Genomic DNA, 25,352 nt, shown 5'->3' with positions numbered 1-25,352 from the left:
GCACGCCTCCGATCAGATGATGGTCGGCGGGGGGGCGGGGGGGCAGCGCCCGCCGTCGGACCGAGCCTGAGTGAAATTGAAGCGCCGGATTGGATTCACTGAGTCAGTCGACATGGTGTCACCCGCGAGTCCGCCCGGCGGCCCGCTCGGTGCCGCCCGGCGCCCGGGCCGCCCGGCGCCGGAACGGTACAAAATTGGCACACTGATGCGCTCATACATTGGTGCGGGCTTGGTAGCGCCGATAATAACGGTTGATACCAGCCAATGAAGGCCGCCATGCCGCTGTGAGGAGGCAGCAACAGACCAGGGGGAGACAAGAGGCGAGAGCAGAGCAGCAGGCATACGATAGATTGGCTGTTCCGCCTGCTGCTCGCTTGAGATGTTGGATACTAAGAAAGACAGAAGATGGTGGGAAACAAGGATGAGCGATGGGGAGAAACAAGACGTGCTCAATGCCAAAGCCATTCGAGGAGACAAGCCTCCTCCCAAGGTCACGCTCGCGCCTCCATACCTCAAGAAGAAGAAGCACAGAAACGATGAGGAGGAGCTTGATGACGTTGACTTGACTCCCGAAGAGGCCCGTAAGCTTAAAAAGAAACAATTCCTTGAAATGAAGCAAAAAGAAGAGAACGATGCGAGGTTGAGAGATGAATGGTTTTCTTTCGTTCAAAACAAAGACAGGTGAATTCAATTCGATGTAAAAAGTTTCGGTTCTGAACATTTGCAATGCAGGGCGGACATTCTAAAATCTGGGATGGAAAACCTCAACTCGTTCGTGCGATGGAGGCAAAGCCAAGGATATCAGAAGATGGTTCGGCTCAGACCGCAGACAGCACCAGCCACTTCAATACCTTGGACACATGTTGCCAAGGTCCGCTCTCTCCTGTGAGATGTCTCTGCCTCACACTTGTACTGAGCAGGAAAGTGAGACGTCTGCCATGGAGAGCCACAAGATTCATTCTAGATTGATACGTCAGTATATCTCAGCAATTGCCCCGAGCAACGCTGACACGACGAAAAAAACGTTCAAACTTGAAAAACACCTTGCTCCCTACTTCTTGGTGGCCGAAGAGGAAGTTACGTCCAGACGATGTATTCCACTGCAGCTGTCACAAGAAAAGAACGTGGTCGTCATCGGAAGAGCCGAGAAAAGTGACATTGTGTTGGAGAAATCTTGGGTCTCGGCCGATGATCTGCAGTCAATGTCCAGACGTCATTGCGAGGTCTCGTTGGAGAAAGATGTTCTTTACTTGAAGGACTGCAGCAGCAACGGTACCTTTGTCAATGGCAAGCGATGCAACAACGACACAGTCATCTTGAAGATTGGGGACAAGATCAAGTTTGGAAATTGCAACTCGAAGCTGGAGTACGTTATTGTTGCACCAAACGTGACAGCCCCCATCTCTCAGTTTCCTCCCTCTCGGAAAGCATCGCAGTCTTCATTGCAGACGTCCATCTCGCCAGCAGATGAGATGAAGAGAAACAGGATACTGGCGGGTGAGGAGAACCTTGCCCGGCAGTGTGCAGACAACGCCTTCTCGCTGTGGAAGAACATGAACAACATACAGCCCATGGCGGCTGCTCGCACGTTTGCCAGGTTCGGCGAGGCCGGAACTTCATTTCAAGTTGTGCATGCAGCCGCTGGTTTCCACCACCTCGCGCAGACTCCTCTTGGCATCAACAACATCCTCGCAGCTGGAGCCGTCCAGAGCCTGTTTCATATCGTCAGTCGATGCAGCAACTCGTTCTATAAGGAGCTCACGTTGGAGGTCATAGGGAAGCTGTGGAAAGCTTCAGCCGAGGGGAGAGGCCTGATGAAGAAGAACAAGCTGATGCAGAGCTTGATGGAGGAAAGGACGAGGGAGGAGAACAGAGTGATCCAGCATAAGATAGAAGCCGTCGTGAACGAGCTCGAGAAGTTCGACACAGAAAGGATCGAACTTGTGGATAGTCGTCCCAGCACAGCATACTCTGCTTGCTCTACTGTGAAAGCCAGTTCCAGGCCCACGACAGCCAAGCTCGTTAACGGGCGCTCTTTCAGCCGTCCAAGCAGCGCCCTGGAGTCCTCAGCTTCATGGATGCAGCAGAAGAACATACGGGCACTGAGACCCAACACAGCAAGTGGCAATAGCTCGCAGTGGTACCAGTCCATCTTCGAACCTGCTGACCTGGCAGGCGACGAGCAAGCTGAAGGTGCAGGAGTTGACAGCTTCGTCACGCAGCCTGAAGGAGACGGGAGTGCTCTAGAGGTACAGCAGCTGGTGGAGGAGGACTCGGTTCCACGAGACTGGATCAAGCCGCAGGAAGGACGAGGGTCCAAGTGGAAGGCGATCAGAAACAACCTGCTGAGAACGAGGGTGCAAGGTCGCCCCCAGAGCGCGATGAACAGGGCAAGTAGACCGCTGAGCGGGCTGCATGTCCGGGCGAGGCCTCACTCAGCGACTGAAGAGCACGAGCACGAGCTGGGCGGGAGGTCAGAGGAGAGGGTGGAAGAGTATCCTCGAGATCCTCTCTACGACTCCGACCCCAGCAGGTCGCTCAGGTTCCGCCTGCCGTCACGGGCCAGCCAAGCTGGACTTGAGCTTGAGCCCATCGATGAGAGCGCGTCCTACCTGCATGACGAGAGCAGCCCCAATGACAGCAGGCAAGACCCTGAGAGCCCAGCACGACCAGCCGAGCGACATGGCGGCGACCTGATGAATGGGCAAGACAAGGCTGTGATGGAGAAGATCCGATACAAGCAGAAGCTGATGCAGTCACTGAAACTCATGTACACGGCTGAGATGGCTGGCCTTGAGAGTGAGATCTTTGATCTGCTGCAGGACGTGCAGCCGTCAGAAGAGATGGAGAGAGATTGATTGATTGATTTTATGTTATCAAATAAGTTGTAATCTAAAGGGGTTTGATTGAGTCCCAGACGGTTAAGTCACCTCTAACATACATTTGAAAATACACGATCATCAGCTCCAGCTCGTACTCGAGATCTCTTTGACGATGCCTTGCAAGTCTTCATCTGTGAACGATCATGACGAGTTGAGATTCAAATGTCAACACGCACCAATATCATGTTTGCCCTTGGAACCTGCCACATCGTTAGACAGCAACACAAACATTGTAGGGTATCGAGACCTTCCAGGTATGTCTGGAAGTCCTTCATCAGACTTTTACTCTCAGCCTGTGTCAACGTGAGAAGGAAGGGGAAGAGGAGGAGGAGAAAGAGACGCTGAGCTGAAGGGCGTCCAGCGAGGGCATCTTCTGCAGAAGGCCCAAGAACGTCGAGACAAACTGCGACGAGAAGGGCGGAAGACTGCAGGACAGGATCTGCGACAAGAGCCCGTCAATGCCAGCATGTTGCTCCTCACCCACCTCAGTCACTGTGCGATGCTGCTGCTCTGGCGTCATGACAGGTGCCCAGCTGAGGAGAAGTCAGTGGAGGGACGAGAGGAGAAGCTAGAGGAGGAGGAATGGCAGGGGAGGAGGAAAGGAGGAGAGAGTGAGTGATCCGAGAACGAAGTGAAGGGAGAAGGAGGAGTAAGGAGAGGAAAAGGTTGGAATGAGGCATCAGGGTCCTACCGGGCAAGAGATCTCATCGCTCTGAGAACTGACCCGAGTTCAAAGAGAAACCTGAAGGAAACACGGATCACCATTCCTTGACTCAGCTCCCTCCTCCCCCCTATACCCCTCCTGCTCCTCCCTTCCTCCTCCCTCCTATACCCCTCCTGCTCCTCCCTTCCTTTCTCATCTTCATCCTCCCATTCCCCTTCCCATCCGCTGCCTCTCCCTCAGCCTGTCCTCTCTATCCACCCTCTCCTTACAGCATGTTATCAATCGCGATATCCCCTGCCAGGACCTTCTCCTCCTGGTTCCCGTTTCCTCCCAGCTGCAAGCTCACATCCCATATCTTGGGACGAGTCAGATGCTCCTCCACAACATCCATCTCCTTCTCTCCCTACCTTCTGCAGCATCTCCAACAAGATCTCCCTCTGGGCCGGGTAGATCAGCACGCAATGCTCCATCATCTGCTGGTAAGGCTTCGCCAGGCGCACATGCCCCCCCCCAGGAAGGTAGAAGCTCTCCTCCACCAGCTGCTCATCGCCGTCATCCTCCCCATCCTCCCTCGCGTCTCCTCGTCACCTTCCCTCCCACCCACAGCAGGATACCGACAGAGACAATCTCACACTGCTGTATCCCTTCCCTGAGCGCCTGCAAGGGCAGTCAGCGTCGCCTCAACCGCTTCCTCGGTCACCATGAGCGTCTCAGGCGACATGGCGCTGTTTTCATCCTTGGTCAACGCCTGGACCTTCTCGATCTGCTCCATAGTTTTCTTGAACTCCTCCCTCTCCTCAGGAGGAGAAGCAGGGGCCTCCTCTTGCCCGTCTGCCTCTCCGTCTGGTCGCCGATCGTGATCTCTGAGAGTTCAAGTGAGGAGAGGAGCGGGAGGGAGTACTACGGAGACATGGCAGCGTAGGACAGCAGCCAGCGATAGTTGTTGGCGAACGCAGGGCTGATCTTGAATTTTGGGTCGAAGACAGTCTGTACCAACAAGATGAGGCTGGAGGGAGCGCAAGGAAGATGGAGGGAGAGATGAGAAAGGGGAGGAAGCGGCAAGTGAGGGAGGGAGAATCATACGGGAGCAGGACAGCTACCTCAGTAAGGATGTGGAGAAAATCGTGACGTTGCAGCAGCCATGCTGGCGGACGTTTGCTTACTTCAGCTGTGTAGATGTTGTAGAGCTGAGAAACGAGTTACACCTTCTTGTCAACTTATCTCTTCCTCTTCATAATTCGTCAACGTTTCGTCCGCTTCCTTGTTCTTCACCATTGCAACTCCTCACTGCTTGTTTCCCAACTCTCCTTCAACTCTCCCTTCCTCAGCCCGCATCATCATCATCTCCACCATCACCAACGACTACATCAACTTGTCACCTTAGAAATGTCCGACGGATTTGTTTTCTTCGTGCTTGTCATCGATCCAATCTGATGCAAAGAAACAAGAACAGGGAGCGGGGAGTCAATTGTGAAAGAAAGACTGCGGGGAGAATCCTCACCGCCATAGCGACCTCAGGGTACTCGACTGCCCCTGTGATGGCGTTGCAGAAAGCTTCTGCCTGCCGTCCCTTCCCGCGCTGAAAGAAATCAGAAGAAACCAAGACACGACCACGAGCTCACCTTTGCGATCTCTACTCGGATCTCCTCGCTCAACCGAAGGAGGCACTCCTGTTGCAAGATTCTCACCCTCCTCCCTCCTCGCCCCTCTCAACTGCTCTGCTCTCGATCCCTTACACACTCTTGTCCTGAAGGATGCTCCCACTGCTGTCACTGCCACTGCCACTGCCACTGCCACTGCCACTAGCACTGCCACTGCCACTAGCACTGCTTCTCCTTCTCCTGAGCAGCTGCTGCCTTTCTCTATCATCATGTCACCTCTTGGAATTCTCCTTTGTGCTTCATAGCGAGCTGGCGGAAGAGAGCGACTACGTACACCTGATAGCAGTCACCTCCTCCTCCCAAAGACCCCAAGGGCATACGAAGGTATGCTCGCTATGACATATAAGGCTCTTCAAGGCCTCCAGGTCCTCCGGCATCACCTGGCTGAACTCAGCAAGGGAGCGCAAGCCTTGCCTCCCTCACCTCCTTCCCGTTGGTCATGTCTGCTAGCGTCTCTTTCAGCACGGAGTTGAAGATCTGTACAGCGATCAATCCCCCTCTGCTGCTCCACTCCCTTCACCGCCCCCTCCTCACCTTGAGCTTGGAAGAGGCCGATTCTGCCCCAGCCTTTTCCGCTTCGAGTCCAACTTGCTGCAAAAAGCAAAGTCAGTCCTCAGACGAGGATGCCTACCAGCGCTGACTTGCGATATCCTCTCCATTGCGAATGAGATCAGCAAAGACGATGGAAATTGCTCCGAGAGCTCATAGATCAGATCGCGCCATTCCGGGTCCTGAATCTGCGGACATCTGTCGGAAACAATCCGAGCTCTTGCTAGTGCACCTCCCTCTCCCTCTCCCTCTCCCTCTCCCTCTCCCTCTCCCTCTCCCTCTCCCTCTCCCCCTCAACATTCTTCTGCTGCATCCCTGTCATCCTGCCTGCACATGTCTCTGCGTGGTTCCTCTCTCACCATCTGCTCCAGCCATCGCGGATTGCTGATCTGCTGCAGGTCAATCTGTTCCAGCCCGAAATGCTTGATGATCATAGACTTGAGATAGCCCCTCACTTCTCGGTCCACTGCCCTCCGATCGTCCCCGAGGAAGCAGTGCCACTCGCAGAGGAGGTTCGCCATCTGAGCATAACCGTGATAGTTGTCGCTGAGCTGTTCGACAAGCATCGAGGGCTCCTGGCCAGCGAGCAGACATGCCTGATAGGTGGCGTCAGAAGCTGAGGGTGAAGGCTAGATGAGCAAGAGAGGCAAGAGGGAACAGGTTCTGTACAAGAAAAATACGCATCCTCTGGTACTTCTCGCTAGATTGTGTGTGTCATCTGTATTACAGCGAGATAACAGTCCAATCATCTACGTGTCTAGGGCACTGTTGTTCCCCCTCCTTCATCCCTTGTTGATGGATCAATCTGATCCTGGTTTTCCCACTTCTGTTCCCCTCCCCTCTTCCCTTGCATGTGCAGCTCTCCGTCTCCTCCTCGTCTCCTCGTCTCTTCCTCTTCTCCTTCTCCCCATTATCGTCTCCCTCTTTTCACCTTCAGATCCTCGAAGGCTTTCGGCTCCATGACGCTGTCCCCCCGCTGAAGCCTCTGCATGGCCTCAGCCATTGCGATCCTGTGGAGGACAGGCGGGGGTGGGGGTACTCAAATGTGACAGGGAGGGGGTACTTTGACAGGGTAGGGAGGGGGTGAGAAATCGGAATTTGTAAATTGGTGCGGTCCGTATCTTTGAAATTGTAGGTGAGCTAATCGAGTTTTGAAGAGCGTCGGGAGTAATTTCGAAATAATCCTCAACTTACATAGGGTTATTTTCAACAATTCAAGGTCTGAATTTTCAAATATGTCGACTTGAATCTCACTTAATTTAACAGAACTTTGGTTGAAATATCCAAATTTTAAGCGGAATCAGGTTAAGAGATTTGAGTTCCCGCCATGGCAGTCCACGACGGGCGACAGGGCGAGTAGGAAGACGAGGAAACAGCCCGCAGGAGGATGAGAGGAGAAGAGGAGGAATAGAAGAAGAGATTGGAGAGAAGAGGATAGAAGCACCTTCAACAGGTAGAAAGGAACTTCTAAGGCTGCCATTGGATTGAAATTCAAAGATTCCTGCAGCCATGCCGCCTCCTGTCTCCCTCGTTTCCTGCTCAGACTCTGAGGTGTTGCTGTGGCAACTCCCCATCGTGCAAGGAAAGGCAGACTTCGCTCTACAGCATGATCTCGGCAAGACCTCCACTCTTGGATGGAGTCGCTCTGCTCAGGTACGACCGGGAAGGAGACGGGTACTTTTTCATGTTGCCTTTAGATCATGGCGGTGGGAAGCAAGACGACTGGTAGCATCGGTTTGTTCACGCCAGCAGGAGCTCACATAGACACGCTCACAACCTCCAATCTATCGGCTAGCAAGCCCAGTGCCGTCTCCGCCCTCACGTTCGCGTCCCAATCCCTCACGATCTGCAGCGGGAGTGACGATCGCACTTTGAGGATCTGGGACTGCAAGAAGAGAGAGACGTCCAAGGTAGTGTTGCCTCCATGCTCTCATGGTGCTGATGACAGTATGGACCAGGTGCTCCATGGTCACCGCTCGGAGATCACCTGCTGCTCCTTCAACGACAGAGATGATTTCGTCGCCTCGGGGTCCCGGGTGGGAGACGTAGTTGTACATACCATCTCCTCGTCCACTACTCCCCACTGGATCCGGACAGGACAAGGAGCAGGAGACGCAATCCTTGCCGCTCAGTTTTCTCCCTTCCGGTGTGCTGCGGTTGGGCTGCTGCCTGCCTGACTGATTTTTCTTGGCAGCAAGGGGATACTGGCTGCCGCTGGAGAAGAATCGTGCGTGCAATTGTGGGACACGGGCAAGGGAGATGTTGTAGTTTCAAACTTCAAGCATCACAAGAGCACGGTAGGCTGCTCCTTGTCCTAACGCAGCCTCTGATATGTTGGTCAAGGTGACTGGGTTGGTGTTCTCCCCCGTGAACGAGCTCCTGCTCTGTAGCGCAGGGCTTGATCGGCACCTGTACTTCTATGACGTGCAGGCCAACAAGCTTGTCAAGTCAATCGTCTGTGATGCTCCGTGAGTGACTCGGACTGCACTCAGCTCATCTTGTCTCATCTCAACTTGCAGCGTCACGGCCCTCGACTTCATGAACGACGGCTTCACGGTCTCTGCTGGCACTGAGACGGGCAAGGTTGACACAGGTCATGACAGTCTCTTGAGACTGATGAGTGACACTCAGGTGTTTGTCTATGACCTTCGCGCTCTTGGAGCTGGCGGATCCCCCACAATGGCCGTGGACGCTCATAGTGGCCCCGTCAACTCTGTTCGTTTCCAGCTCACTCCTCCCAAATCCAGCGCTAAGACAAGACAGAGTGAGAAGAACTCACTAGATTCAGCTGAAATCCTCATCTCACTCGTCACTCCTCAGGGACTGCGGGCAAGGAGAACGCAAAGCCGACGGAGAGCAACGCTCCTCCGCCACAGCCTGCGCATGGGACGAGGACGACGGTGGAGACCAACGGCCTCTCCCCACCAATTTCGGAAACTTCGACCCCGTTGGTATATCGAAGACAATCAGCTTCAGATTCATGATGACAAATCTTCCAGCACGAGAATGCCAGACACAGCTTCGAGCCGAGCAGCTCGATTTTTAATCATGGTTTCTCTCCCATCGCCAGCGTGAACACGTCGTCAGCTACAGATTTGGATCGTATTCAAGCGAAAAAGGCGGAAGAAGAGAACATGAAGAAGAGGTTGAGCAGCTGTGGTTGTCCTGCTCCTGATTGAGCTCCTTAGATACGCCATGTCCACTTCACCTGTTGGTTTGCAACCGGAGGCACCTGTAGAAACTCCCAAGGTTTGCTTGCTACCGCATCCTTTTCAAGTGTTTGACTGTGAGCGTCCCAGGCACAAAATCGCAAGTGAGTTCTCCTGTTCAAACTTGATCAGTCCGTATGTTTACCTTGCCGACCAGCTCCACAGACTCCACCTCCAACATTATGCAACGACCCTCAGTATTCGAGCTGCCATGATCTGAACATTCTTGACTTTCTTCTCAGGAGGAGATCAGCACACCTCAGCGCTTGTCTCTTCCTACTAAAACCCCAACAGACGTGCAGAGGAACGCGAACAGACCGGAGCAGCCAAACTTCGACCTTCGCTTCAGTCCACACGTCATCAGCGTGCGCAGCCGAACTTCTGTCGATCCGACCGACTTGCCACCACCTCCTCCTGCCAACAGGAAGCCAGCGAGTGAGGAGGAGGCTATTCGCCCTGTGGTAGAACAGCATTCTTCTCCTGCTCCCAGTGGCACGGAAGCTCCTGGGAGAGTCTTCCGCGGGACTCATGAAACGAGTACCGAAATGTCTCCTTACCTGCAGGCGAGTATGGAGCAAGCCATGGCAGCGGTAGGAGGAGGAGGAAACGACAAGAGAATAGTGACGGTTTTGCATAGATGAAAGAAGCTATCCAACAGGATGTCAAGAACATGCACCTTGACATGATCCGCCAGTTTCACTGGTATCCGTCCTCGACCTCTCCCCGTGCTCTCCTCCAGCTCTCTCATGTTGAATACAGGCAGCAGATGGAGACTCAACGGATGCTCCAGGTGACGATGCTCGTCTGTTTGCTTCCTCCTCTCACCATGTCACTGCAGGATTTCATGAACGAGAACCGCGAGCTAAAGGAGGAGGTCAGGTTGCTGCGGAAGGACCTGTACCAGCTGAAATCAGGATATTGACCTGCACAAATTCATGGTGAAACCTCAAAGGTCAAAGACATCCCAACCACCACACAACAACATGAACAACACATCACTTGGCGACATGCTGCCGAAATGAAACCCTGAAGCACATTCGCGAGCTGCTTTAAGAGTCTTCCCTGCTCCTCAAGTGCACTTGATCACTTGACATCATCCAGTCACAAGTGTAGCAATTGACACTTGTGATGATGAGCAGACAAGCGGAGGATAAGTTTTCATCCTCAACCCAACATGTACAGGGCAAAAGCAGAGGCAGGTGCATCAGCTTGTATTCGTCTTACATGAAGGTTGAGCGCGAACTCAACGAGCTCGATCTACGCGCCTCAACCTCATCGATCGAAATAAAGCACACACTCTTTCTACATCGTCCTCTTGCTACATTACACGATGCTGCTTCACGGCATAGAGGAATCCTCATGTACATGTTTACATTCTGAACCAATCAAGAACCGCAGTGATCAGCGGACCGGGACCACTCTCCACACAGAATTTCACTTCTGCTGCTCTGGAACGATCCCAACCTCCTCTTCTCGCGGAGCGCCTTGATGCTCTCGAGCCCTGTCCCCAAGATGGAGCTGACATTCCTCAAAGCTAACGGGCACTGCAGGCCCTTGACTTCTTGGATGTTCATGTTGTTGGTGTCAGGACAGTAGGTGCACTTGAGCATGGGACCAACTCTGCAGACCGTAGGTGTGATCAAGCACTGATCCTCGAAGGGTTCAAGGTCTTCCATCAGTTCCTGGTGGCTCCTCGGGGAAATCTCACGATGGAGCACCCGGACCTTGTCAGCCCCCACGTTCTCACGGAGCCATCGTGCAAGCCTCTCAGCCACGAACACTGATCGATGGCGACCGGCAGTGCATCCGATGGCCAGCTCCACCCTCTCGCTGCCACGGTCCTTCAGATCGCCAACAACGGATGCAACGTTCTCAGTGAGCTGAGTGAAGAAGCTGTCGAAGCTCGATCGCGCACGGATGAACTCCTCGACTTGAGAGTGCGTCCCGTCAATGTCAGGAGCTTCATTCTCCAAGGTTCTTGGGTCGGGCAGGAACCTGACGTCCACCACCAGGTCTGCGTTGGGCGCTCCGGTCTTGAAAGAGAACGAGGAGACAATCACTTCTTGATGACATGAGAACTTCCTCTTCTTAGATGCACTGTTGTAATCAGTGTCTTCGTAGCTGCATTTGCTGACTGTCTTGTTCATGTTGCTCTCATAACTCGTCGTTTCTGGCGCAAATCTCATCCGGAAGCTACTTTTGTGCCTCAGACAACCATCCAAACCAGGGTTTGATCCCCAGGCCAGTAGCTTCAATAAACCATTCAAAACAAAGACACGTACACGACCAATAAATTGATGAGCTTGCGGCAGAAGATAGAGTGTCTTCAGCTCAGATAAATAACCGATTTAAAACAGGATAAACAATCAAAGTCGTCCTTCACGAAACCCAGAGTGTGATCTAGATTACGAGATCAAGAATGGCAGATGAGGGAGGGAAATCTGGCAGGATCGTGCAAGATTGAATATACGAGGAGACTAGAAGAGAGTTGAGGAGAAAAAGGAGGGACGGGAAAGGATGAGAAAGAGAGAGGGGGGAAGGTGAAGGGGGATTGCAAGAACGAGAGGAGAGGGTTGGGCGGGAGTCGAGCGAAGGAGGAGAGGAAATTTATCAAAAAGGGGGTGGGGGTGATCAGTGGACGGGTCCTGCTACTTTGTTGGGGTCTGTTGAAAATATCCCGTAGGGTGGAAGATTTTGAGCTCAAATGTTCAAAAATAAATTTTAATTTGAACGTTTATTTCTTCAAATACTCATATAATATTTAAACTTTATAGATCGTCAATTGAAATCGCAGATTATTCAAGTTTGAAAGATGAAGGCGGGGTAGTTCTCCAAAGAGAGGTAAAAGGGGGTAGGGGTACTAGATGATGGGTCATGGGACACAGCAATAGCATTCTCGATTTCACGGGTAGGGTTGGGGGGAATTCAATTGTATTTTGCTTCGTTTTCAGTAGGGCTCCTCTAATTTGACATTTTGATGCTTTTTGCTTGTGAAATTTGAATTCAAGTTGGCAAATATTTATATTACAAAAAGAGCTTTGATGATCTTGACGAACATGAGACCCAATTCAGATACCTGTAGCCGAAATCGAATTCGCTCACCCCTGTTTAAAACAAAGTTAAAAACAATGTTTTTTTGGTCAGCCTTATTGACCTGGCAGGGGAGATCACAACGATCGAAGTCATTTGATGCTAAAATGAGAAACCAAAGGTACCAGAAGGAACGCTTTGTTGATATTTTTAGAAATTGAGGTGAGATGGCTAGGGGGGCTCGTTGTAAAAACTGAAAGAAGATCATTTCACATTTTGCTTCCAAGAGCAAATTCTTCTCTATTCGTGAAACGTTTTCACTCAATGTCGTTTCAGCAAGCTGCAAGTCAAACTATTTTACTTTTTGGAGCCTAAAACTATTTTTAGTATTTTAAAAAAAAACTTATAAAACAGGTTTTAAAAAAACCACCCCAACAAAAGTCACCCCGAAAGATCTTTCAACACCCAGCAAAACATTTATGGGTATATTTCAAATATTACCACCCCACCATAAAAATACAACAAACTTTGACTAATAGCACCCTTGAAAACACGCAATTTGTGCTTTCTTCAATTCAGAGCACAGGAAATTCTGTAAATCACCCCACCCCTTGCTTGATCCGTGATCACCCATAGAGCAGAGATACCTTTCCACTTGGGTCCGCATACCCCCACCCGTGGACATCAGGCTCATAGAGGGGGGTACACTTAAGACTCTGAGGCGCGTCGCATCACTAATCGAAAACCCTGCACAAGAAACGGGCCCTATTACCCATCGGATTCCAGGCAAAACTACCCCTTCAAATCACTCCAAGGAAGTACTAGCAACGAGGAGTTTCTGGTACAAGGCCTCCCGTGACAGATTCTATAATATAATATAGGTCTTTTAAAAACCCGGTACAAATTGCTTGTAAAATCGAGACTGTAAAGAAGCCACCGAACTGAGCTCAGTGATCGGACCGTCCGGTGACGATCACCGGCAAGGCCCGGGCCCGGTCGGCCGCACTGAACGACTAGTCAAGTACTACCGTGCGCTCTAAACAGGCTTTTAGAGAACTAAACCAGCGTGTCAGACGGTGCCCGGCTACTGTGACGGCGCTCGGAGAAGAGAAAACATCGGACAGTGAGAACCAACTAACTCTTATCCTCCCGGCTTATCCGACAGTCACCGGTGGCACTGCTGTCGGAGACGGGCCGCGGCGGGTCGCCCAGCCGGCGCGCCCCCGGCCCCAGTGGCAGCCGCGCGGCCCGGCCACTGCCAGGCGCGCCACAGGAAGAACTCCTCCGTGACGACCATCCGGCGATCAGATAGGCAGGCTGATGGAACGTATGCCAGCCGTGCCAGTCAGATAGCGCCATGTTAACAAAAACTCTCCTGTAAACCAAGACGACTTACGTGGCAAGGCGGACATGTAGCGTGTGGGACGAAGAGGGGGGCTTTCCTAGCCGTCTTGCTAAGGTCCTCTCATGTCTGGATGCTTGGGTTTCACATCCTAATCTCTCATGTGCTCCTCAATTCTGGTTTTGTGTGCATTAAACTCGGTCTTGAGCAAAAACTGTCTTGTTACAACTAAGGTCGATGTGACGTCTGCGTGACTTTGGACTAGTACAAGTCTAACAAACTTGTATTCCGTCGGTTATGGGCCCCGATTACATGCTCAATCATGTTGATCTTATATTTGGTTAGTTGAATTGTTTACTGGAGTTTTTTCTTTCTTGGTATCGTTTCGTTACTGTCGAAAATTCATGCAATTCAAGCCTTACAAATTCGGATGACTCCTCTCTTCAATCAGGCTCTCTCTCTAGCCGCAAGTTGTTTAGGCCTCTCATTTCAGCCTCAATTTGTTTGATTGATCTTCGAATTGGAAAAACAAGCCTTCCCCAGCCAGATTGGTCGGTCGAATATCTGCTTAACCGTGTGGAAACGCACTTGAAGCTTATTCGATTTTAATCTTCTTGATCTTTGAGTAGGATCAAATGGAACTACCAGGAGATCTGGCGGAAGTTTCATGTCATGGAGCTAGGCTGTGGCATGCATAACTGGAGCTACTTCTGGATCGGCGAACAAGGTACTACTGCACAACAATCTTCAGATGCCTTGAAACGGATGTTCCAATCTCGCGGCAGCAATCTCTGGTCACAAGTTCTTTACGGTTCAAAAAATTTATCTTTTGGTCTTCAAATGCCGGCGGGCACGCTCTCTCTCTCTCTCTCTCTCTCTCTCTCTCTCTTATCTTCTCTCTCTTCAGACTCTCTTATCCTATACTCTATCGCTCTTCATTGCACCCGCTCGCTATGCATCTTCCTTATCTCTTTACTGCACATCTAATAGCTCTGCATGAAAATCTTCTTCAGAATGGACAATCCTTGAATGGTTATTGCCCACTCAGCATGACTGTGAACTTGACGATGTATCGTCGTATCTTGACTTGGATCTGCTGACATTCTTGTTTGCGTGACTTTCTGACGTCCGATGTAACGTACTATTTCAGAAACTCGGGGGGAGGATGGAACGTATGCCAGCCGTGCCAGTCAGATAGCGCCATGTTAACAAAAACTCTCCTGTAAACCAAGACGACTTACGTGGCAAGGCGGACATGTAGCGTGTGGGACGAAGAGGGGGGCTTTCCTAGCCGTCTTGCTAAGGTCCTCTCATGTCTGGATGCTTGGGTTTCACATCCTAATCTCTCATGTGCTCCTCAATTCTGGTTTTGTGTGCATTAAACTCGGTCTTGAGCAAAAACTGTCTTGTTACAACTAAGGTCGATGTGACGTCTGCGTGACTTTGGACTAGTACAAGTCTAACAAACTTGTATTCCGTCACAGGCTCCGCTCATTGCCAGATACGTCGCAAGTTGATTAGTTGTCCGTCTGCCGCTGCAGCGGCGCCGCAAACATTCTACATAAATTCACAGATTTTGACCATTTGCTGCGTTCGCATGTCATCCAGACGATACCAGAAGCAGTCTGTAGCATTTGCGTGACACTCGTTAATGGGAAAATAAGTGGTAGTCAGTCTCAGTTCCACTGTGGTGTATGGGCCGTAAAAAGGAAACAAAGTTTGAGGTTCTCGTAGATGTTCAAGTCAAAGATATGCTAGAATGTTGTGTACCCTCCACCGCAAAGGATTTGGTCGTGCAAGCTTATTGCTGGCGGTAGTCACAATACGAGTGGGAGCGGCCGCCATCACAGTTGTTCACCCATCCAGTTGGGGGAAGCCAGAGGGTCTGAAAGTCGAGTCAGGCGCATTTCAACGGAGCGGTCAACTATACCCCGTAGAAGTCGTGTCCAGAGCTCTGGCCATCGAACTGGCCGGCACCGTAGGCCTCGACATAGCTGCACAACGACCAAACATCATTATTCAGAAATGGGCTCGATTCTATGCCTTGGTTCGAGATGGTTTAGTATGTGGAAACAATGCCTTATGCATAGCATGCGACACATATTCATGAAAGGGATCAAGTAGCGGGTACAAGAAGATGGTATTCGACGCAGGTAGAATGTTCCAGTCCTAAAGCTGTGTTGCATTTTTGCACATTGAAGCACAGATGGCTTCAAGGGGTGAAGAATGACGTGAAAGCAGTGGGTTGATACCTCCATACGAAAAAAAATACACACACTACTATACAGAGTTGTGCAACAAGCACAGGGCCGTGGCAATGCACAGGAAAGCTTATCAACTAAGGGGGAGAGATGGTGTGTGTGTGTGGGGGGGGGGGGGGGGGGGGGTAATGAAGCAAGAAGGAATAAGTTGAATGAGCATCTGGTAACCAAGAGGTACAAGGCAGAGTGCAAGTTTCTCCTCTTCCCGTCGTCTTACCTGACAGCCTTGAGAGACTCGACGTTGCGAACAAGAGCGAACATGGTGAACGGAAATAGATTTCACACTCTGGCCCCTCAGTACGTTGTTGGTGAGGTGGGTGGGTATCCTCAAATGGTACGGGTAGGTGACTGGATTCTAGGGGGTGGATAACATTCTAGCTGGGGTAATAAGAAAGCAAAAGAGTCTGGTAGATAGGGGGGTGGTACTTTATCATATTAGCTGATTCTTTTGATTTACTATGTCCAGCTAAATCTATTCTTTCTGGCAAGGCCTGGGAGGACCCCCCAGGTTTTGGGTTCTCAAAACTACCCCACCCCCTAATTATCAACTAGGACAGACCCCGAGATTGCATCCAGCAATGGGTTTTGTGGGGTGCAGAACGAGGATAGCGAGTGGTATACCACCCCACCTGAGCATTCGAGCTGTAATTCTGGGAAACTCATACGGTGGTCAGGATTCCATCACCAGACACATACGTCGGTTATACCAGGCCCTTGTACTCTGAGGGCTCTCAAGGAATGTCGATTTTCTGACTTTGGTAATAGAAAATTCGAGCCATGTAGCTACCCTGACCTTGCAAATACAGGATCCGGTACCCTGGCATCACATCTCCAGCGCACCCCTGAAAAAAGCTCCCTACCCACCCTAGCGAATGAAAACCAAAAACCCTACCCCCTTTTTAACTGATTCGAAAGCTCAAAATACCGGTCCAATATGATTGAATTCAATCGATAACCCTTCCTTGATAACCCTACCCCCGCTTCTGTGTCTATATTTGTTTAAGCGAGTCTCGTGCGGATCTTGGAAAACCCACCCCACTTGCTACAGGACCCAACCCCAACCTCGTAATTTAGCACCCCACCATCGTTTCTTCCCCACGGTACCCCAGCCTACATCGCGCCAGTAGATGGAAGTGGAAATGTACCCGGTACTATTGGGGTCATGACGGACCACCACCCCCTTAGGATGTACCCCCTCCATCCAACAACATTGTAGGCACGCGCCTCATCAAACTTCGATTTCCATCCAGCGTCCTCTGACTTCCCGTCCTCCGCCTCTCCTCTCGCTTCTCCTTCCGCTAGCTGCCTTTCTGCTCTCCCTTAGTTGAGAGAATCCCTCCTGCCTTTCGTAGCCAGCCTGCATTGTGCTAGCTGCCTGAGGCCAAAGAGAATCAAGTTCAAAGATCAGACCCTCGTTCTGTTCCCTTTCACTTAAGCGCTATGGAAGCTCCTTGTATCCCGGCCGTCCTCCCTGACAGGATTCATGCAGACCTTGCAGGCATCACCAGCAACAACAGTGATGTTATCGACCAGAAGAATGCACTGGCATCTATTTCTGCAGATGAAAAGGGAGTTTGTCCGGACCAGCCGGACTGCGACAAATGGGGCCCTGAAGTCTTCATGGAGAACAAAGGAGTGGAATCCATCCTAGATGACGAGTGTGTTCGCAAGATCGATGCAACGATGGAAATGAGCAAGCTGCTTGCTGACATTTCCACTGAGCTCACCGATCAAGATCCATTCTACGTCGTCGATCTTACGACTGTCCTTGCAAAACTCAACCAATGGAAAGTGCTTCTTCCAAGAGTAAAGCCATTCTACGCCGTGAAATGTAACAACGACGCATACATTGCCCGAATGCTGGCCCTTGCTGGTTGTGGCTTCGACTGCGCCAGTAAGGCTGAAATCAAGGCTGCTTTGGAACTTGGTGTGGAGCCTTCCAGGATTATATATGCAAATCCTTGCAAGCAAGCAAGTATGATTAGCTTTGCGAAGAGGTCCGGTGTGAAGAAGATGACTGCAGACAACATTGAGGAGCTTTACAAGATTGCTGACATCTTCCCCGATGCAGAAATTGTGATCCGGATCGCTGTCGATGACTCGAAATCCGTCTGTCGCTTCAACTCCAAATTTGGAGCCCCGAAGCACGAGTGGGACGCGCTCCTGCAAACGAGCAAGGCCTTGGGAATCAATGTGGTTGGCTTCAGCTTTCACGTGGGATCGGGCTGTGGGGATCTCAAACCGTTCGCGGATGCCGTGGAATCTGCCAGGGAAGCTTTCGATCTCGCCTCTAGCTATGGATTCAATCCAGTTCTTCTCGATTGCGGTGGAGGATTCCCTGGGACAGACGATGGTGAATTTTCGTTCCGAGATGTTGCATTGACTTTGTCCGACGCTTTGGATCACTTCTTTCCTCCATCTTCAGGAGTTCAGATCATTGCAGAGCCTGGCAGGTACATGGTTTGTGCCAGCCATACCTACGCAGTTGCTGTCATTGCCAAGAGACAGCTTAGCGAGTCACAGCTTGCAGATACTGCTGAGATTGAGTCTTTTGGGGCCAGACCCGGCAAGGAGAACGATGGTCAAGACATCCTAGTATTCAAGAAGTCAGAGGCAGTCGGTGAGGACAATGCTCCCGAGGTTGCGCTGTATATCAATGATGGCTGCTACGGATCCTTCAACTGTGTGGTATTCGATCACGCAGTCGTGGTTCCGCATGTTCTCTTTGATCCCGTCGATCCGGTGCGCATTGTACCTACGAAGCTGTTCGGCCCCACGTGTGACAGTATCGATGTTGTGCTGCCTTGCACGAGACTCCCAGAACTGAATGTGGGTGACTGGATCTGGTTTCCTGATATGGGTGCCTACACTCGTTGCGCCTCCTCCAAATTTAACGGGCAAGGCCATCATGATATTGTGTACGTGTGGAGAGGAATGCCTTGATCAGCGGAGCACAAGATCACAAATATCTATTGCGTGAGAAAGCTGGATGGAAGCTAGCTTCCTTAGTCTTTGATATTGTATTGTTTTATTTGCTATGAACCAAACTACGAAAGTCATATCCAAAATCTTTCGGCGAATGGAGTATATCAGATCGTGAGGATGTTCCAGAGCAGAACCTCAGGAGGCTCGTTTACTTCCTCTTGCCCTGCGCCTTCTCGACGAGTCTCTCCGTGCTACGGGAAAAGAAAGGGTAGGAAAGGGCCAAGCCTGCAAGAAGGGGGATAGCGACCAGACCAGCGTTTCCTCCTTCGCTCTTCTTGGTCTCAGTCTTAACCTCGGTAGGCTGATCCTGTGATGGGCATGAGAGATACATCAACAAAAGTGAAGTAATGCCACCTTAGCATAGGGGTTGGGAGCTACTGCAGCGTCGACAGGAGCGATAGCAGGGGAGAACAAGGCAATGGATGCAATGAGAGCAGAAGATACAGCAGCATTGGCGAACTGAGAGCGATCCATGCTGCAGACGGTGGACTGCTTGCTCTGGACGTGGGATCTGCTGAGGGGAAGCTTGCGAGGAAGCGACATGGAAGGAGCGAAAGCGGATGCGCCGCTCACGTAGAGCAAGAGAAGTCCAAACAAAGCCTTCTGCATCATCTTCACACAAACGAGTTAGCAAAGGGGCCGAGAACCAAGGGTCTTAGCGTGCCGATGATATACGCAATGAGCTTTTAGACCTAACTCCCCGTTCTCCATCTACTCTTATTTCTGTTTCTACTTCTTCCATTTGAAAGATGGCTCCATGAAAGCTTCTCTTTTGCCTGAGTCTTGCACACATTCTAGTATTGGAGGTGTACAAGAAATAATGAACCCCTCAATAAATCGTTTTCTCTTGCCCGCAAACACAAAGATCCCACTATTTCTCGTTGCGTTCCCCTTTCCATGCCTCTTGGGTTCTCTTTCCCAACAAAAGCAGCTTGAATCTGTGCCTCAAAACTTGAACGCTTTGCTCTGCATTGGTCGGGATGCAGCCTACTCTCAATTTCCCTACCTACGCATGAGTCTTCCCATTCGTTTCTGATTGTGTGTGTTCTACCTGCACAACATGAGTCTCAACTCAACATCGTTCTTTGTCCCTCCGAGCCATTCTATCATCGAGATAGTCACCAGTCGATCTGTCTTGTGCTTTCCTGCCCTCCCCTCATTCCTTTCCCTCCCACTCCCTGCTTCTCCTCGGCATGGACCGGGGGAATCTCGACACGATTTATATGTGAGGGTGCCAGTGTTTGCAGGGAGGTGGGGGTTATCTGAGTACGGGTATCATTACAGTAAATATAACCGGTTGGATAGAAAATTTATGGGTGCATGACGGGAGGGGTCCTTATAGAAACCAGAGGCCGCTGACCTCCGTCAAAGTACCCCCCCTATATTCGCCTTCACCCCCAAATGTGCTACTTTGTACCCCACGTATACAGCTCCGAATTTCCCTACCCCACCCCCCTTTGTTCTGTTCCTTCAACTCCCAAGGGTACTGACAGCGTACTCTTTGGCCCGGTACTGGGCCCGGCCGGTCAGTAGGCCGGCACTGAGGCAGATAGTGCGGGGTTGAGCGGGGATGAGGATCCCTGTTCTCTGTTGGGCGTCCATGGGAGGAGGGCCTGAGAAGAGGAGGAGGGAGGGAGGAGACGAGGGAGGAGACGGAGGAGGAGAGAGAGCCGATAGTGAGGATTCAAGAGTCACTTCAGGAGGAGGGGGAGGAGGAGGAGAGAAGGAGAGCAGCGGGAGGATCAAACTGAAAATTCTGCCCCCATCGGAGAAGCAGAAGTCGGAGGAGGAGGAAGCACAGAGCGAGGTTGGCGACTCGGAAGACGAGGATGAAGAAGAGGAAGAGAAAGACTGGAGCGATCTACAACTGAAAGGAGACCATTCAACACGGCCCTTGTGTGTGGGGAGGAACAAACACTGCTTCCTTGAACGATTCTCTCCCTTCTTCAAGTACGCTGAAGACTTCATGATCGCTATTGCGGAGCCGGTCAGTAGGTGCGAATACATCAATGAGTATGAGATGACACAGGCAAGTGCCCTTCGTGTCCTTGCAACGACTTGCATCTTCCTCTTACATGTCCTGGGCTCACTTTGTTGCATAACAGCACTCCCTGCACGCTGCGGTCTCCATCGGGTTGGACTCTGAGACCATCATCTCTCGGCTCAGCATGCTGTGCAAGACGCGAGTGCCGACATCCATTGAGAACTTCATCCGCAACTGCACAGCTGTGTACGGAAAAGTGAAGATGGTTGGGACGCTCCCTGTATTGTGTAGCATGCGAGTGACAGGGTGTACCAGGTGATAGTGGATGACCGCTTCTTCCTGGAGACTCCTTCCAAGGCAATCTATGAGCGGCTGAGAGGAGACGATGTCATCAAGAGCGCAATGACTGGAAGGGAAGGTCAAGGCATCCTCAACGACACCGACATGCCTTCCCTGCCAGAGGGCATGAACGTGTTGGGCAAGGGTGAGCCGTCCATGGGGGCGCTGAATGACGACAAAGGGGCGAAGAAGGACGAGGCAAGGAAGGACGAGGTGGCTGCACTGGAAGATCTCATCGAGATCGGTGAAGATGACAGCGGGGCTGACGTCCGTGGGAACGACGTGCCGAGGTCTCAGATGTGGCAGATCGAGATCCGTCGGAGCATGCACCTTGATGTGAAGAAGCAGTGCCTTGAGATCAACCTGCCCGTGCTCGAGGAGTATGACTTCGCAAACGACAGGGTCACTCCGGACCTCAAGATCGAGGCCCGGCCAGGGACTTTCATTCGCTCCTACCAAGAGAAATCCCTTTCCAAGATGTTCTCGCACGGCAGAGCTCGTTCGGGTTTCATCGTCCTCCCCTGTGGTGCAGGCAAGACGCTGGTTGGGATCTCAGCTGTTGCGAATATCAAGAAGTGCGCTGCTGTGATCTGCAATACGTCCATGGCGGTGACGCAGTGGAAGCAGCAGTTCACCAGCACCTGGACCAACGTGAAGGAGTCAGACGTTACTTGCTTTCTGAGCAAAGGAGGAGACTGGCAGAACAAGCCTCTTGGGAAACTCCTTATCACAACCTATCCTATGATCACGTTGGACAAGAAGAGATCGAAGGCGGGTGAGGCGCTGATCGAAGAGATCAAGAAGCGGCAGTGGGGGATCATAGTGCTGGACGAGGTTCACCTGAGTTTTGCTGAGAAGTTCTGGCAAGTTCTCAACGTAGTGAATGCCCACTGCAAGCTTGGACTGACGGCGACGCTCGTCCGTGAAGACGACAAGATCAAAGAGCTCAAGAATCTGATAGGGCCGAAGCTCTATGAGGTTGCTTGTTCACTGTCGTACTTCCAAGACCCTGTTGATTCTTTTCCTACAGGCAGACTGGCAGGATCTCTCAAACCAAGGATATCTTGCAAGGTCAGCTGTTTTTCTTCGGGTTCTCCCTGCTCCTAACATGAGCTAAAGAGTTCAATGTGTGGAGGTTTGGTGCCCGATGACACCTCTCTTCATGCGAACGTACCTTGAATCCACAGCCCGGCAGGTTCAGAAGGAATCGATCAACCTTCTTGTTGACAACTGAGGATGTTCACAGAGAAAGGATCTATGGATCATGAATCCAAACAAACTTGCTGCCGTGGAATTTCTTGTGAGAAACTTGCGATGCTGCTTGTTCTGAGGTGATGGTTGGTGGACCAGATTCATTTTTGGGAGGAGGCTGGGCACAAGATCATTGTGTTCTCCGACGACCTTCGTCCCATCGTTGCCTACAGGTTGCCTTCCTTGGCGCTGCTGCTACTTGTCTCATCGCCTTCCACAGCGATCGGATGAATCGTCGTTGCATGACCGGAGATGACGATGCAGCGACGAGGGAGGAGGTGATTGGACCATGGTAGCCTCTCGCCCTGCCATCCTGACCCATGCGTTGCAAGGTCCTGAGCAAGTTTCGTGACGCGAGCTCCGAGGTCAAGACGCTGTTCATGTAAGAAGGCTCCCTGGTCACATCAAGACGCTGAGATGCATGCAAGGTCGTCCGTCGGAGATGCCGCCATCGATCTCCCCGACGCCTCCGTCATCATCCAGGTGGGAGAGTCCCAGCAACGAGCTCGCGCTGCTCACCCTCCCTTGCGAGCAGATCTCTTCCAACTTCGGGTCAAGGCAGAAGGAAGCTCAACGACTTGGCCGCATCCTCCGCCCCAAACCCGGGTAACACGAGGCAGGACGGAAGGCATTCCCGTCTCTGACGGCCTACAGTTCCAATGCCCGATACAACGCGCATTTCTATACCCTCGTATCCAAGGTGAACTCGTGCCCTCCTCCCCGCGCCCCTCAACCATCGCAGGACACGCAGGAGATGTACTACTCGACGAAGCGACAGAGATATCTAGTGGATCAGGTGAGAACAGAGCCCTTCCTCATCCTCCTGACGCGCATGCAGGGCTACGCGTTCAAGGTTGTCACACAGCTCGAGGACCATCGCGGACTGGACATCTTCACCATGAACAAGGGCGCAGGTCGCTCCTTGCTGCCTCCCCCCCCGCTGTTGATGCGCCATGCAGGCAAGTATGGCGGTACAGAGCTTGAGAAGGATCTGCTGCAGCTCGCCATCGAAGACAGTAACACTTCGCTCTTGGTTTCCGCTCTCCTCTTACTCAGTTGGCAGGGAAAGAAGCCAAGGAACGCGTACAGGCTGCTCTCCAGTCTGCTGGAGCCTACGGAACAGGATCGGTGAGCCCTGAGCTTGCATGTACCTCCTCCAAAGCCATGTTGACGTTGCGTGCAAGGTGAAACGAGTCTCTGGGAGCATGAGCGGCCTGAGCGGCGGCAAGAGTCTGGTGTATGGAGAGTATGAGAGACAGAGGGTGAGCAGAGCAGGGAGAGGGAGTTGATTCAACTGAACCCCTTGCTCAGCCCGCAGGGCCTCGCCACAAGGACTTCGAGAAGTTCTACAGCAAGAAGAAACCGAAGAACTGACCAAGTGAGGGGAGGCAGCAAGAGAAGGAGAGGGATTGGGGAGAGGAGGAGTGAGAGGAGGAGGGGTAGAAGATCGTGGGGATGTTGGAATACTTGTGTCAACAGTGCTCTTTGCTTCTCTCCTCTTCCACTTGCCCTCCACCACAAGTCCATCGCCATGAAACCATTCCTTCACTACTGTACTACCCCTACCCCCTACATCCTCAAAGACCACCTCTACCCCCACAAATCACTCAAAACTACCCCACCAGAACCACCAGCGAAAGGACCACCACCAGGAGCAAGGACCACCCCTTCCCTATATGAACAGTGATTCGACCTTATCCTCCACGGGCGACTAGCTCAGATGGTAGAGCGCTCGCTTAGCATGCGAGAGGCACCGGGATCGATACCCGGGTTGTCCAAGAGCGATGAGATGAAGGCAGGAGGTTCTCTCCTCCACCACAGTCGTCTGACTCACTGCCGTGAACGAGCTCTTCTTTTGCTCTCCGACTCTCTTGCTTTTTTAATTTGCTCTCTGTTCAACGGTTTTTGCGATCAGTTTTCTTCCCTATGGGAGGCTGCGGCACATCATCGGCCTCAGCGGATGTCGCTATGGCTTCACTAGCACTCAGGGCCGGGCCGGGCCGCTTGACGGGGGCCTGACACCCGGTGGCAAACCCGGTCGGGCCACGCGGCCCCCGCTGGACTCGGTCAGAGTCCGGCGCCGGCGAGCCGCCGGACTCCGGCCCGGGAGGCCGGCGGGGGGATGACTAGGTACCGGGTACTTGAGCTGTGACCTACCTCTACCCCTTGCCCCAACTCTCTCTTATGTGTCAGTATCAAGTACCCCCTTCAACTCCTAGAAATACCTCTGACTTGGGTAGGTACTCGACGGACCTCGGGTTCTATAATACTTGCGGCCGATGACCCCCACCCTGACGCAACCATGATTGAGATCGTATTTTTGAAATTTGACTGATTGTACTGTCTCTATATTTGAATATTTGGAAAGAAATTTCAATGCAAGCCTCCTTGTTTTTCCACGGGTTGAGTAAATAAAAGCAGAGTTGGGGTGGGGGCTGTTCAATCCTCCACTATGCTCAACCGCGTCTTCATGCTCACTGCCGCCGCTTCCTGCGCCTCTGCGTTCGCTCCTCCCGCTCTCTCCTCCCTCTCCAGCCTCCCTGTTCGCTCCTCCAGAGCCTTTGCTTCTGCTGCCGCTACCTCCGTCAAGATGTCGGGCAAGATCAACCACAAGATCGAGCTCGACAACCCCAAAGTCGCCACCACGGTGATGATCTCCTCGTGAAAACAATATCCCTGATCCTTCCATATCATCGGATTCTTCTCCCTCCTTTTTCTATCTATTTCTCTGCATTTCTTTCCCTCCTTCTGTCTTCATCGAGCTCTTTGTACACCCTGCGGATCAGGATCTCTTCCTCTCTGTATCCAACTCCTCCTCATTGTGTCGCTACTGCCGTTTTCGGATTTCTACTCTCCTCTTTGCAATCTTGGATATTCCTCCTCCTCCTCCTCCTCCTCCTCCTCCTCCTCCTCCTCCTCCTCCCACCCCCACGTTCATTGTCCTGCCATCTGATCCTCCTATTATCCACAGGATACCATTGAGCCTGGCCAGAAGGTGGTCTATTGCAGGTGCTGGAAATCCGCGACTTTCCCCAAGTAAGGACCTTTAAATGTGTTCCTGCCGCTGCCTCTGCTTACCCTCCATGTCAGATGCGATGGTGCGCACAACAAGCACAACCAGGAGACTGGGGACAACGTTGGCCCTTTGATTGTCAACGTGCCCAAGTAAGCGAGGCCGAGGTTGGTGATGAGGTG

At 51.9% G+C, this 25,352-nt stretch overlaps 8 protein-coding genes and 1 non-coding gene across 9 annotated transcripts; 6 read left to right on the top strand and 3 right to left on the bottom strand.

The window, feature by feature from the left end:
- Positions 1–379: 379 nt before the first annotated feature.
- Positions 380–2,858, top strand: GUITHDRAFT_140099 (hypothetical protein; the record flags this gene model as incomplete). Its single annotated transcript, XM_005830884.1, has 3 exons — positions 380–681; positions 733–871; positions 921–2,858. 3 exons carry the CDS (start codon positions 380–382, stop codon positions 2,856–2,858), a joined length of 2,379 nt encoding a protein of 792 aa, XP_005830941.1.
- Positions 2,857–6,759, bottom strand: GUITHDRAFT_163694 (hypothetical protein; the record flags this gene model as incomplete). Its single annotated transcript, XM_005830883.1, has 21 exons — positions 2,857–3,013; positions 3,059–3,082; positions 3,130–3,175; positions 3,223–3,321; positions 3,367–3,415; positions 3,574–3,624; positions 3,816–3,901; positions 3,954–4,085; positions 4,135–4,203; positions 4,247–4,309; positions 4,710–4,733; positions 4,926–4,976; positions 5,048–5,125; positions 5,169–5,216; positions 5,424–5,483; positions 5,528–5,587; positions 5,631–5,684; positions 5,742–5,798; positions 5,849–5,944; positions 6,116–6,352; positions 6,688–6,759. 21 exons carry the CDS (start codon positions 6,757–6,759, stop codon positions 2,961–2,963), a joined length of 1,509 nt encoding a protein of 502 aa, XP_005830940.1. The 3' UTR covers positions 2,857–2,960.
- A 1,958-nt stretch (positions 6,760–8,717) lies between these two features.
- On the top strand, positions 8,718–9,277 carry GUITHDRAFT_153115 (hypothetical protein; the record flags this gene model as incomplete). Its single annotated transcript, XM_005830882.1, has 1 exon — positions 8,718–9,277. A coding segment is annotated over exon 1 (229 nt), but the record flags the coding sequence as incomplete, so codon positions are not given.
- An 884-nt stretch (positions 9,278–10,161) lies between these two features.
- On the bottom strand, positions 10,162–11,453 carry GUITHDRAFT_153114 (hypothetical protein). The gene has a single exon (XM_005830881.1). The coding sequence runs from the start codon at positions 11,110–11,112 to the stop codon at positions 10,351–10,353; it is 762 nt and encodes a 253-aa protein (XP_005830938.1). The 5' UTR covers positions 11,113–11,453; the 3' UTR covers positions 10,162–10,350.
- Positions 11,454–17,281: 5,828 nt separating this feature from the next.
- On the top strand, positions 17,282–18,541 carry GUITHDRAFT_157983 (hypothetical protein; the record flags this gene model as incomplete). The annotated part of the gene is made up of 2 exons (XM_005830880.1): positions 17,282–18,124; positions 18,203–18,541. The coding sequence occupies 2 exons, from the start codon at positions 17,282–17,284 to the stop codon at positions 18,539–18,541; spliced, it is 1,182 nt and encodes a 393-aa protein (XP_005830937.1).
- Positions 18,542–18,607: 66 nt separating this feature from the next.
- On the bottom strand, positions 18,608–19,198 carry GUITHDRAFT_163692 (hypothetical protein; the record flags this gene model as incomplete). The annotated part of the gene is made up of 2 exons (XM_005830879.1): positions 18,608–18,890; positions 18,938–19,198. The coding sequence occupies 2 exons, from the start codon at positions 19,193–19,195 to the stop codon at positions 18,732–18,734; spliced, it is 417 nt and encodes a 138-aa protein (XP_005830936.1). The 3' UTR covers positions 18,608–18,731.
- A 1,351-nt stretch (positions 19,199–20,549) lies between these two features.
- Positions 20,550–23,531, top strand: ERCC3 (ERCC3/XPB/SSL2/Rad25 nucleotide excision repair; the record flags this gene model as incomplete). The annotated part of the gene is made up of 18 exons (XM_005830878.1): positions 20,550–20,570; positions 20,689–20,832; positions 20,883–21,884; positions 21,937–21,977; positions 22,026–22,101; positions 22,153–22,206; positions 22,257–22,330; positions 22,378–22,435; positions 22,490–22,539; positions 22,586–22,640; positions 22,693–22,763; positions 22,812–22,857; positions 22,900–22,953; positions 22,996–23,071; positions 23,117–23,173; positions 23,221–23,285; positions 23,342–23,419; positions 23,469–23,531. The coding sequence occupies 18 exons, from the start codon at positions 20,550–20,552 to the stop codon at positions 23,529–23,531; spliced, it is 2,085 nt and encodes a 694-aa protein (XP_005830935.1).
- A 331-nt stretch (positions 23,532–23,862) lies between these two features.
- Positions 23,863–23,935, top strand: GUITHDRAFT_t58. Its single transcript has one exon. It is a non-coding gene; the product is annotated as a tRNA-Ala (tRNA).
- Positions 23,936–24,747: 812 nt separating this feature from the next.
- Positions 24,748–25,326, top strand: GUITHDRAFT_72700 (hypothetical protein; the record flags this gene model as incomplete). Its single annotated transcript, XM_005830877.1, has 3 exons — positions 24,748–24,804; positions 25,129–25,193; positions 25,248–25,326. The coding sequence occupies 3 exons, from the start codon at positions 24,748–24,750 to the stop codon at positions 25,324–25,326; spliced, it is 201 nt and encodes a 66-aa protein (XP_005830934.1).
- Positions 25,327–25,352: the final 26 nt, after the last annotated feature.

The sequence above is a fragment of the Guillardia theta genome (assembly GCF_000315625.1).
Source record: "Guillardia theta CCMP2712 unplaced genomic scaffold GUITHscaffold_43, whole genome shotgun sequence".
Taxonomy (NCBI): domain Eukaryota; class Cryptophyceae; order Pyrenomonadales; family Geminigeraceae; genus Guillardia; species Guillardia theta.
The sequence above is the reverse complement of the archived record's forward strand: the minus strand, read 5'-3'. Positions and strand labels throughout refer to the sequence as shown.